Raw genomic sequence first — 12451 nt, 5'->3', positions numbered from 1 at the left:
CAACATTTTGTATGACTTTAAATTCAGCTGGGAGCTTTAAATTGAGGTTAACATCATATAAAAAGTCTCCATGGTCAACATGACCAATTTTGGAAGCTTTTGAATATTTAAGAATAAGTAAATTCAAAAAAATAAATTTATTAGTTTATTAATTTTTATCAATTTCGGGATTGGGTTAAGAGGGTTTAGGGTTAACCCTCTTCTCTAATTAAAAGGGGGTCAAAAGTCAAAAAAAGAAAAGGAGTCCAAAATCTGGAAACTCCCTAGAGAGAGACCTAATTCTGGCAGCTATTAATAAGAGAAGGGAGGGGGGGGGGGGCAGCCCTTCTCCCTCATTTGGCTTTAGAATAAAACAGAAAAGAGAAACAGGAAATGAGAGAAGAGAAAAGGGGGAGAAAGAAAGGGAGAGTGAAGGAGGTAGAAGAAGAGTGGAGGCAACGTAGCTCAGCCCTAGCACCTTCTGCAGCCTCTACTCGTGTTCTCCTATAAAGGTACGGGTACCCCTTCTTGAAACGAATGAGAAATCGGGTGGAGATTGGATTTTCATGCATCTTTTGATGGAAATCCATGGAGGAGCAGTGGATCCACGATTTTTCACTGATACCCATTTACATATTTTGTATTTTCATTGTTTTCCAACAATATATATATATATATGTATTCACCAAGTGTCTGCGTCGACACTGGTGCTGTTGTTTTTGACAGCATACTCAGGCCCAAACTGGGCCTGTATATATGCTGTTGGACCCAGCCGACAGGGTCGGCTGGGCTGGACTTACTCTTTGAAAAAAAAAACAGTTTTTTGTTTTCCTTCTATGTTACTGTTGGCTGGCTGGCACCCAGTCGAGTAGCACTCGGCTGACTGCCAGCATGCTGGCAGGGTGCGCCAGGCCCAACACCCAGTTGGCTGGGTGCTAGGCGAGCCTACGACAGGGTCGAGGCAGGCCCAGCTGAACCTGTTGGTTGGCTGGCATGTGTTGATGCATTACAAAATATAATATTCTGTTTCGATGTGTTGTGCTCTTGTGGGCCGGGCCACGGCAGGCCCAGTCAGCTGGGTGCTGGCCTGTGATTTTCTGCCATTGAAAAAAAAAATTAAATAAAATATCAATATGATTTTATTTCTGTCTGAGTATGATGTGGTTTCCTGACAGCATACACAGGCCCAAACTGGGCCTGTGTATATGCTGTCAGACCCAGCCGACAGGGTCGGCTGGGCTGGGTGTTTTAGATAATAAGAAAATTTTATATGTATATATATATATATTTATAATATAAAATAAAATATTTAACTATGGGTTTGTGGGCTGTTTAACAAAGAAAAAGGAAATAAGAGGAAATATATATATATAAGGTGAGATATGTATAGAGTTTAAATATTTCTGTTAAGTTCCTATGTTGTTGTTATGTTGTCCAGCCTCGACAGGCTACACAGGCCCGGACTGGGGACTGTGTGCACGCTGCCATAACCAACCGGGTGTTGGCTGAACGTGGGATGGATGTTGAAGTACTGACAAACAGAAATATTTCCTTAAAGCATGCACATCAGCGTTAATGATGGGCACTTACAGACACGCATTGATTGAATCAAATCCTGGAACAGCAAGCATGCACTTATTTAAACTTTTGCATTTGACTGTCACGTAGTATTGTAGTAGTTGTATTGATGTGCCTATGTTTATTGCAAACAAACCCATTTTATTGCTGGCTACACCCATGTGAAAATACATATACATTGATGTTTCTTTTAACGAAACACATGCATTTACAAGAGGGCATGCATATGACAAGAACATATAGTGACGTGCATATGCGAAGCTTGTTGAGGTGTTGCAACCAACATGAGTAGACACACAGTTTGGAAAATATGTATGCACGTAAGGAAACCCACTTAAAAGAAAACATGCATAAACTTGAGTTTGCATATAGAGAAATTCTGGAAATTTCTGTGGTTATGCTTATGGGTTATGAGTTTGTAACTGATTTGAAAAATGTGCAAATTGAAAGTATGTGATTTACTTTATATATAACATGTTATGGTTTATGCATATAGTGCTTCGGTGATCGAAAATTCGTCGAAGGCTTGATAAGCCCGAGCTATGGGATTGCTTTTCCTTATTCATTTCAATGCATTGCAAAGATCATGTTTTTCTAATATTTTGTTTTATTGCACTGTTCTACATGTTTCCACGGGCCGGAGTCCTGTGATGGCTCTCGCGAGATAGACGCGAGCTCTTATCTTTATTTTTGCATATGGTGTTGCAAAACCTAAGGAATTGATTTTTAATAAAAGATAATAATAAAGCACAGTGTAATATACCTTCTGGGATCACCCATCTGGAGAATGGGGATCTTAGAGATCCGGTCTTGAGGAGACTGTGAGGATACAAAACTCTGTGTGCTTAATTTGGTCCCCTGAACCCGATATTGAGGTTCCTTCTCCTGGCCACGGTTTTAGGGAGAGTCCGCCACTTTACCTGGGGGTGGTGTGTTTTGACACAGCTGTTGTTTTGATACCAAGGAAGTGGTACTTGTGGGCGTGGGGTGTCCCTTGTGTCCCCGACATTAGATGTGGAGGTCTAATGTTCCGAAGGTGATTCGGTCGAGGGCTAAGTTTGAACCCAGTAATAAAATACAAATTGTGTGTTAAACTACCCTAGGAACCTACTTGACCTCGGGGATTGTACCTGTTTGGTGTATCCGCCGGCAACGATAATTAAAAAGAGAAACTTAAAGTTGTATGTATTTAATAGGGCATGCATATGGAAACAAAAGATTTAAATAAAAGATAATAAAGGGATTTATGCATTACACAAAAAAAAATCATGCATTTTCCTGTTATCATTAGATCATGTATACTTTAATGGTTCCCTCAATCAATACATGATGGTGAGTGTGAAATGATTATTTCTTGTTGCATGCTGAAGTTTTATTACTTGCTACTGTTTTACTGTCTTCGTATGCTTAGCATTGATGATTGTTGCATGAATAAATTCCTAAATGCTATAAACTGTCTTGTATGTATTTCCCTCAATTGTTGCATGATATCTTATCTTAACCCTTTATCTCACTTGTTTCATTAAGAAGTAGTTGTGCTCAGGATTTCGATTCTGACACCCTACTTTATTGGTTTTTCGCAGAAACAGGTGATCAGTGAAGTCGACAACTACTGGAAGGGCGCGAGTCACACTGAGTTTTGACAGCTTCATTTGTGGATAGAGTGGCTCTTTCTTTTTGGTCTTTCAGTCTAGTGTTCTTTTCATTTACTTATTTCCGTCAATGGTTACGTTACTTTCTGTTGAGTAGAACATTGTCCTTGAGATTAATTCTTAACTCTTGAATAAAGAAATTGGTTTGGTTTTTATGGATGATAATTGCAATTTCGTTTGTGGTGTTTGGCTATCCAGTTGGAGTTGGAACTGTGAGGACCCCGGATCTTTGGAAAGTTTTCCGCACTGTTTTAAAAAAAAAATCCTGATTTTTCAAAGGTATGAGTTGGGGTCGTTACACTTCTAATGATTCATCTTGAGAGAATTTCTCAAGGGCACTAGGATGACTATTTTCATTTCTTCTAGTATAAACTTGAGTATGACTTGATATATTTTCATTTATGTTTTTATGTTGTTCATTGTTTGGAGAATCAACATGATCCTCAATGAGAGCTTCAAAAGGTTCAATAGTTTCAACATGATTATCTATGCATTTTTCTTGAGGTAACAAGTCAAATAGAAATGAATAATCAACATTTTCATTTTGGTTATGCGAAAAACCATTTCCTTCTTCTAGAAAAGTGACATCTTTTGAAATATAAAGTTTGTTATTTACTAGGTCAAAACATCGGTAACCTTTTTGTTTTTCGCCATATCCTAAGAAAATACATTCAATTGCCCTTAAAGAAAGTTTATCGTTCTTGTGAATTAGAACAAAACACTTACATCCAAAAATTCTTAGTATTTTATAGTCGGGAAACATATTGTAAAGTTTTTCAAACAGAGAAAGATTTTTTAACGAGGATGAGGGTGTTTTGTTAATTAGATATGTCGAAGTTAGAACAGCTTCGGCCCCAAAAAGATTTTGGAATATTTTTGGAAATTAATAGAGTTCTTGTTGTTTCTAATATGTGTCTATGCTTTCTTTTCGCAAGACCATTTTGTTGCGGAGTATTTGGACAAGAACGTTGGTGACAAATTTTGTTTTCTTTTAAATAGTTTTGAAATTCATTGAACATATATTTTCCTCCCGAATCGGGTCTAAGAATGGATAGGTTTCATAAAAAATTATTTTTAACCATTGCATGAAATTCTTTAAAAAATGAGAAAACCTCAAATTTGCGGTTTAGGAAGAAAATCCATGTAAATCTAGTAAAATCGTCAACAAATACTACATAATATGAAGAAAAACCTCCTTTAGATACAACAGGAGAGGGACCCCATACATCGGAATGAACAAGTTCAAATGGTCGTGTGGGAACATAATTCCTTTGAGGAAATGGAATAGTTTTAGATTTCTCAAATATGCAATCTTTATAAGTCATGTGTTTGTCTTTACAAGTATTGTCCAAAAAGAAAAAAAAAGACATCTTTAAAACGTTCAGATGACCAAGTCTCTTATGCCAAACTTCAATACTTTTGACATTTACAAAATTGCAAAATGACTTGGATGAAAGATTCAAAAAATCTATAAAATAAAGATCGCCCCTCCTATGGCCTTGCCCAATCAGCTTACCTGACTGAAGATCCTGTATAGTGCAATCTTTAGGTGAAAAAGAGACTTGGCCCATGATCAGTGATTTGAGAAACCGAAAAAAGATTTAAGTTAACTTTTGAAACAACTCTTACTTTAGGAACAAAAAAAATTTGAGAGGATTTTAAATCAAATGTTCCAATACTTTCAATTTTCAAAGATGTCCCATCGGCCGTTGAAACATAAGAAGACATGGGGTCGGAAAAAACATTAGAAAGAGAGTTTTTATGAGATGTCATATGAAAAGAAGCACCAGAATCTAGTATCCACGTACCTGGAGGTGATGATGAATAGGGTATGGTGGCTCCTGAAGTTGATGTTGAAGATGTTTTGAGAAGATGTTGAAGGACTTCCGAAATATGGCTAAGAGTCACTTTAATATCCCCTCCATTAACATCTTCTTTCTTTGGAGAACTTTCTCCAATCGCGGCCACCTTTCCTTTAAGCTTTAGACAAACCAGTTTAATATACCCTGATTCATTACAATAGTGACAAATCACACCCTTTCTATACCCATTATTTTTGAAAAAGTGTGGAGATTTATATACTTTTACATTTGTTCTCGGCCTAGTAACGACCAAAATTTCATCATTCTTGAGACTTATGACAAGACAAGTTTTCGCTTGTCATACTTCGGCAAGAGCATCTTCAATAGGTAGGGCTTTGCTTCTATGAAGAAGAGATGCCCAAACTTGCTCAAATTTTGGCCTAAGGCCGTGTAGAAATTAAAAGAAATGCTCTTTTCAATTTGTTTTCTTCTTAACTCAATGTCTTCCGGAGCCACCCATTTGGGCTCAAGAAGAGCAAGCTCATTCCAAAGAAGGGTTAGAAGAGTAAAATAATCACGAACACTGATACCCGCTTGTTTAGTAGATCTAGCTAGACATTTTTTTTGGCAAAAAAAATGTCTAGCTAGATCTTTTGGGGTATACATACCCTTAAGAAAGAATCATGCTTCATTGGCTCTCCTAAATTTCACAATATTGGCACAATTTTTAATATCAACATTGTTCATGAACCATGCCAAATTTTTGGCATGGCTACTTTCCCAATCCTCTACTTTGGATTGGTGTTCTTCAATGGCTTTGATGTGGTCGTCTCCATCTAGAGCTCTCTCAACTCCTCCTTCAATTTTTGTGAGTTTTAAAGTAGGTTCAAGAGTGGTATCCATCAAAAGCTCCACAATTTCTTACCTCTTAGATGATTTTCCATAACCGATGCCCACATAATATAGTTTGCGCCATTGAGTTTGAAAGAGATCTCAACTCTTGATTAATGCTCCATTGATGAAGAGAAATAAGGAATATAAATAGCTCCAAAGATCTTCCAACATTATTGAAAACCAACCTTTCTTTGATACCATGTAATGAAAATAGCGGAAGCACCAATAATCCAAAGAACTCTTTAAAAGAGTCAAGTAAAGAGCCAAGAACACAAGCACGTAAAGTGCACAAATAACCCACTAAGGGGTAAAGTGCTTAAAAGGCAAAGAATATTATTGAAGAGACGAACTAAGTGGGCAAAAAAGCCATACTTTACAAGAGGATGACCCCTCTAATTTATAGAGGAAAAAGAAAGTAAGAGAGTGGACCACATGGGGCTCCCTTCTAGTCGTTGGGAGCCCCAATGGTCACATTAATGACCGTTGGGGCCCCAACGACTAGATGGGTGGGGCCTCTTGTGGTCCTATTACATATTTAAATAAAAGAAAAAAGGAAAAGAAAAATGAAGTAAAAAGAAATAAAAGAAAAACCTAAAAATAAAATTGTACAAGGAAATTACCAAAATACCCCTATCAGGTTTTCGGATTTACAATAAAGAAAAGATATATGTACATATATACATATATGTATATATATACTTATATATATAAGTATGTGTATATATACACATATTTTAACATGGTTTTCCAAAGATTTCTTATCATACACATGCCTAAGAATAGGATTATATTGTGACATAATTAGAAGGACCATGCTCCTATCCAAACGCATAAATATCATGGAGTGACTAGATGTGGATAACATTAAATAAGTCACCAATGACCCTGGAGATGGATTCTCGAGAAGAGAGGAACTGTGGAAGGCATAGATGGATATGCACTTGCAGGTGGTGGACATCATAAGCTTGGTGGTTCACATGATTGACAAGAAAACAAAGAATCTTTGAAAGGCTGGAGGATGATCTGTTCACTATTTATCATTAAATCCACTAGTGCCAACAAGAAGTGGGGAACATCAAATATTGATTAGATTGAGTCACTAAGAATAAGCGCCACAGGATATGTATTTTGTTTAGAATTGCAGATGATAGAGTCTCCCATGGAACACAATATGAAGTTAAAGTCTACTGATAGAGAGGAATTGGATGACCCGTTTTTCTACAGGCAGCTTGTTGGGAGTTTGATATAGTTGACGAGCATTACAGTAGATATTATGTATGTCTTTCACGTAGTGAGATAGTTTATCAACTTCCCAGATCAATACATCGTGCTGCAACGCTTAGAATCATTGGATATGTGAGAGATATTATGCACTTTAGCATGTCCTCATCATCGACCTCCATAACGGTATACAAGCTTAGAAATTGATAAATGCATCCATGGAGAAGAAGCACTAAGAGAGAGGAAAATGAAAGAGTTTAAAAGGCATATATAGGTCAACCCCTCTTCCTAACTTCCTATCAAAAGTTGGACCAAAATGACCCTCTAACTTTGACTCTTACAACAGCATTACAAGAAAGGACAAGAATGGCCTTATAAATAAATGAAATTATATATGAGGGTGTCAGTAATATGCTGATAATAATACATTTCTCAACACCTCGCCTGAAACTTGAGATGATGCAAGAGGAATCATCTCAAGTTTAGAGAGAAATGTTCTAAAGTGAGAAGTAAGATTCTTGGTGAACAAGTCTACAACTTGATCTTTCGAGCACATATGCTCGAGTCAAATTTTTTCATCTTCATATGCCCTCCTTATAAAGTGGGTCTATCTCAATATGCTTTTTCCTCTAATAAAATTCTGGAATCTTGTTAATATGGATGGTGATCATGTTGTCATAATACAAGGAGGTTCTTCATGTACCAGAACTCCTAGTTCTCTTAACAACCATCTTATTCATATGACCTTAGCAGTGACTTGAGTCATAGCTCTGTACTTAGCATCAGTTGTGGACAACACTACTCTTTATTACTTTTTACTTTTTCATGAAATACATCCTAATCACAAGTAGATCCTCCAAATGCTATCAGGTTGTGCTTCTGAATTGTGCACATGGGTCTTGAGAACCTAACACTAAGATGCAATAAGTTTAACTTTCGTTTCTATTAGAATGGCTTCATCTTCAATGTCTTCCTTGTCCCAACTACCTAGCAAGTCCCAATTCTCTCTATCCCGTATCCATTGAGTCATAGCTCTGCACTTAGCATCAGTTGCGAACAACACTACTCTTTATTACTTTTTACTTTTTCATGAAATACATCCTAATCACAAGTAGATCCTCCAAATGTTATCAGGTTGTGCTTCTGAATTGTGCACATGGGTCTTGAGAACCTAACACTAAGATGCAATAAGTTTAACATTCCTTTCTATTAGAATGGCTCCATCTTCAATGTCTTCCTTGTCCCAACTACCTAGCAAGTCCCAATTCTCTCTATCCCGTATCCATTGAGGGGCCACCACTTGGGTTATACAACACCAATGAAATTTCCCAAAACAAGGCAGCAACACCACTACATCTCTAACCATTAACATGGAAGACTCTATAACAACATTGGAGGAGAAACGGTAAGGGCGACCTTGGGCATGTCTTCGTCTAACCCTCTCAACTGTCATATTCAAGTGGCACTCAACCTCCTTGGGACCCCTCTGGATACACTAGCTTTAAATGAGAATCGAATCATGAAGGAAAGAAAGGAAGCCCAAACTGCAATTGCATTGTTAGCCCAAATGGAGAGAACCACGCTAGTCATCAATGCCTTCTTCGAGATCTCAGGCAATTATGGTATTCAGTGCATAACCAGAAATAGGCAAAGCAGCTGAAATAATTTTTTGTTGCAATCAGGAGGATCTACCAATGCATTACAAAGGTATATTCTTCATGACAGGATGTTTATGAGAATCTCACTGGATGGCAACTGAGGATTAAATAAAAAAAAGAAAAGCACGTTGGACCTCCAAATACCACTCTTGCAAGAAGAATCGCTATGACCAAGTATGTCATCATTAGCATCCCTCATTCTTGATGACCTTGTCTAAAATGCCAAAGAGGATTGGAAGGAAGATCAGCAAAACCATGAGATCTTTTATTTGGTTTAAGTCTAAGAACAACAAAAAGGAAGTTTAGTGGTGTGGCAGCTTATCAACTCTCCCACTGGGAGAAAAGGATTGGGCATCCACAAGGCTGGAAGCACTGAATCACACTTTCTTGGCAAAATGGTGGTAGGTTGTCTACCATAACCTAAGTCACACGAACTCGGCTAAAAGGTCGACGCACCTCCGTCGACACGCCCCGACACGGGTGCGGCTTCGGACACAGGGCGGACACGATAAACTGTGTTGGACTCAGTCAACGCACCGGGGCTGAGTCCATCCACATTTTGGACTCGGTCAACTTTGACCGAGTCTATTTTTGTCCATTTATTAAAATTAATTTGGACAGACTCGGCAGATTTATGATAATTTTTGTTATTGTCACACTCACAAGCTTCTTTATGTGTTATATTTTGGTAAGTTTGTGTTGTTACTTCAATAAAATTACTTTTTTATTTTTGCTTTAAAATTTACAATCTTATTATTGTTATATATATATATATATATATATTATATATATATTATATATATTATATATATATATATATTATATATATATATAGCCGTGTCCCTATGTCCAAAATTTTTGAAATTGCTCCGCACCCGTACCTGTACCCACACCCATGTGACAGACCATAACACAGTTTTGAGCTAAGCTCAGTACAAGTAAATATGGCATTGAGGAGCTCCCATGGCATTAAATACAAAATAGTAAATGGAGGAAGGGTTCTAGTATATGGAAAAATGGCTCTCTCATTTTGACAATTCCAGGAGCTTATCATAGCCAAGCTCTCGATGATGGATGATGCCTAAAATTTTGGACTGACATATGAAGCGGACAATGCTTTTTAGCAACAAGATATCCTTCATTGTTTGTTTCTAGGCATCCTAACTGTAAAGTGACTGTTGTGCTAACTCCAGTTGGATTATGGTATTTTCTAGGAATTTTATAGATGAGGAGTTCAATGTCTGGTTGGACTTGCTCAATTTGCTGAAGAATGATGTGAAGCCAACTGAAGAGGCATATTGATTAATATGGAAAGATAGCCATGACGGAAAATTCTCAGTAAAGATCATTTTACAATATGACTTGATTTCATGAATGTGATTTGGAGCTTTGTTCAATCCCCTTGGGCTCAAGCATTTGCTCGAATATGCTTAGACAAGACAGCTACCTTGTGCAAAGTAAAGAAAAAAGGGCTCCCTCTGGTCAGCTGATGTGTGATGAGTTGATAAGGGTTCCACATCACACCTTGCATGATAGAGCAAGGGCATATTAGTTACATGTTGACATATATTACATTTTGTATTCTGTTCATTTGTATTGGTAAGTAACATAAGGTGTGTTATGATGATACAAGGGCAAACATGTAATTTGGCCTGACACAGTCAGTTATGACTATATAAATATTAAAGGGATGCCCTAAAGGAATAAGTTTTGGGGCTTCTAGAGTTTATTTTCTCTCCCTTGGCCAGATTTCCAGCTCTACTTATGATCATATTATGTATTAGGGAACTACTACTTGGCCATTGAAAATTTCACTACTGCCAAAATGTCAAGCTGTTTAGAAATAATGGCTGCAATCAACCTGGTGGTTTGTTTGGCTAGAGAGGAGTAGATTTCAGAATTCTTATGCTTCTGCTCACATTCGCATCCACATTTTAAAATGATATTGCAGCCTGAGCTTTAACAAAATGGCCTAACTCAGATATCTCATGGATTGGCTCACAATGGAGATGCAACATTGCTCTTTAGGCTTTTATCTTTAGTGACTTCTAGTCACCATTCTTTTTCATTCAATAAAAGTTATAAAACTTACTTTTCTTTCACCAAAAAAAAATTTGAAAACAAACTAAATCCTTGAGGTTCTTCCTTTAACAAGTCTATATCTCTTATGTATGGCTTAAGCAGTATCTCCCAAGGCAGGTTTTTTACCAATTTTATTATCACCATCATCACAGTCATTTTAAAGTTTCTGCTTATCTAATCTATTTTCCACACAATCTTCCCCTGGCAAAGGTATAAATTCCAGAGCAAATTCTATCAAGTGACAGCACGAATAATTTAAATTGTTACTGTACGTGACCTGCCATGAGATGTTAAAGGAACATGTTAAAATTCTTTAAAAGTGAGCCCTATTGCATAAAAGAAAAACCATTACAAGCTTAATAACTTAATCAGGAAATGGATTAAAATTTGTTTTGTAATGCTTCATCATGAGCAGAGCATGTATGATGAAATATTGAAGCATATCAACTTGTCCAAGTACTATTATATCATCAACATATGTCATGAGAAGATGAAAACACTTGTAACAAGGCATCCAAATGATTTGCTCAGAAATATGGCTGCAAATATGACTATGGATGCAGTAGTGATCAGATAGTACGCTATCTCTATCTGATCATATAAATTGAGAAAAACTGGAAGTTAGATTCACTTACATCATCATTCTTACATTCTTCAAGTACTTGTTGCAAGCCCTCCAATGATATTTCATCACTACAAAGGGAAAATAAAGTTTTATGTTAACCTGATATTAGGCCAACTAAAGCCAAATGAGACATACAGAAGTCTTTTGTCGAGACTAAATCACCCCAGGTTGTCAAAAAATAATGTAAAAAAGGAAAGAAGCTCTAGCACTTCCACGAACTTTAAGTGTATTGCTCCATGCAAATGATGTGTTTGGCATCCTTGGTACCAATCTACAATTTTCAAACACTTTTTTACAGTATTTTACCAACCCTTTTAAATAACTAGGAACATGACTGGATAAGTAAGCATGTTTACAGATAATATCATAAATTTTGGAGGTCACCACCATTACTATTCTTAAAGGTGCCCAAGACCAATATCACCTTGCAACATAAGAAAATTCAGTAATCCTAAAAAATAAGGCCAATCATTATACAGGATGTATTCATGCTGAAAAGGAGAAATATTAATATCAAAATAATTCAAAAGTTTATATAAACTTGATAGTTGAACCAAGGTTGCCAGACTAGGAAGCGGAAGCGGGAAACAATACGGGAAGCGGAAGCGAGAAGCGATGCATTTTTAAATGTATAGAAAGAGGGAAGGGAAGAATAAAAAAAGCAATATAAAAATTGAATGGAACACAAATAAAAATGACTATTCTTAAATTTCATGATTTTTTACTGTAAAAAATCAATTTTTAACAAAATCTAAAAATGATGATTGTCAATTTAGAGAAAGCACATAGAAGTGAGTGAGAAGTGTGAGAGAAGAGACATAAAAAAATGTAGAGTGAGAAAACATATAAGAAGAATAGATGAAGCATGTGAAAAGCATAAGAGAAGCGTGGGAGAATCGAGATTCCCATCAAGTTTCAGAAGCGAGGAGTATCGCGCTTCCGAAGCGAGTTTTTGGGAAG

The 12451-nt window shown here is 36.8% G+C and overlaps 1 protein-coding gene across 2 annotated transcripts in view; it reads right to left on the bottom strand.

Annotated features, from left to right (window-relative positions):
- LOC149844330 (vacuolar protein sorting-associated protein 52 A-like) overlaps nt 1–12451 on the bottom strand; it is a 203750-nt gene that overhangs the window by 145811 nt on the left and 45488 nt on the right. For both annotated transcript variants that reach the window (XM_090000506.1, XM_090000507.1), the window contains exon 5: nt 11502–11559. In XM_090000506.1, the coding sequence (XP_089856632.1) occupies nt 11502–11559 (58 nt within the window). The remainder of the gene's footprint in view (nt 1–11501; nt 11560–12451) is intronic.

This window comes from Nuphar pumila, chromosome 3, assembly GCF_984573655.1.
Source record: "Nuphar pumila chromosome 3, dmNupPumi1.hap1.1, whole genome shotgun sequence".
NCBI lineage: Eukaryota > Viridiplantae > Streptophyta > Magnoliopsida > Nymphaeales > Nymphaeaceae > Nuphar > Nuphar pumila.
The sequence above is the reverse complement of the archived record's forward strand: the minus strand, read 5'-3'. Positions and strand labels throughout refer to the sequence as shown.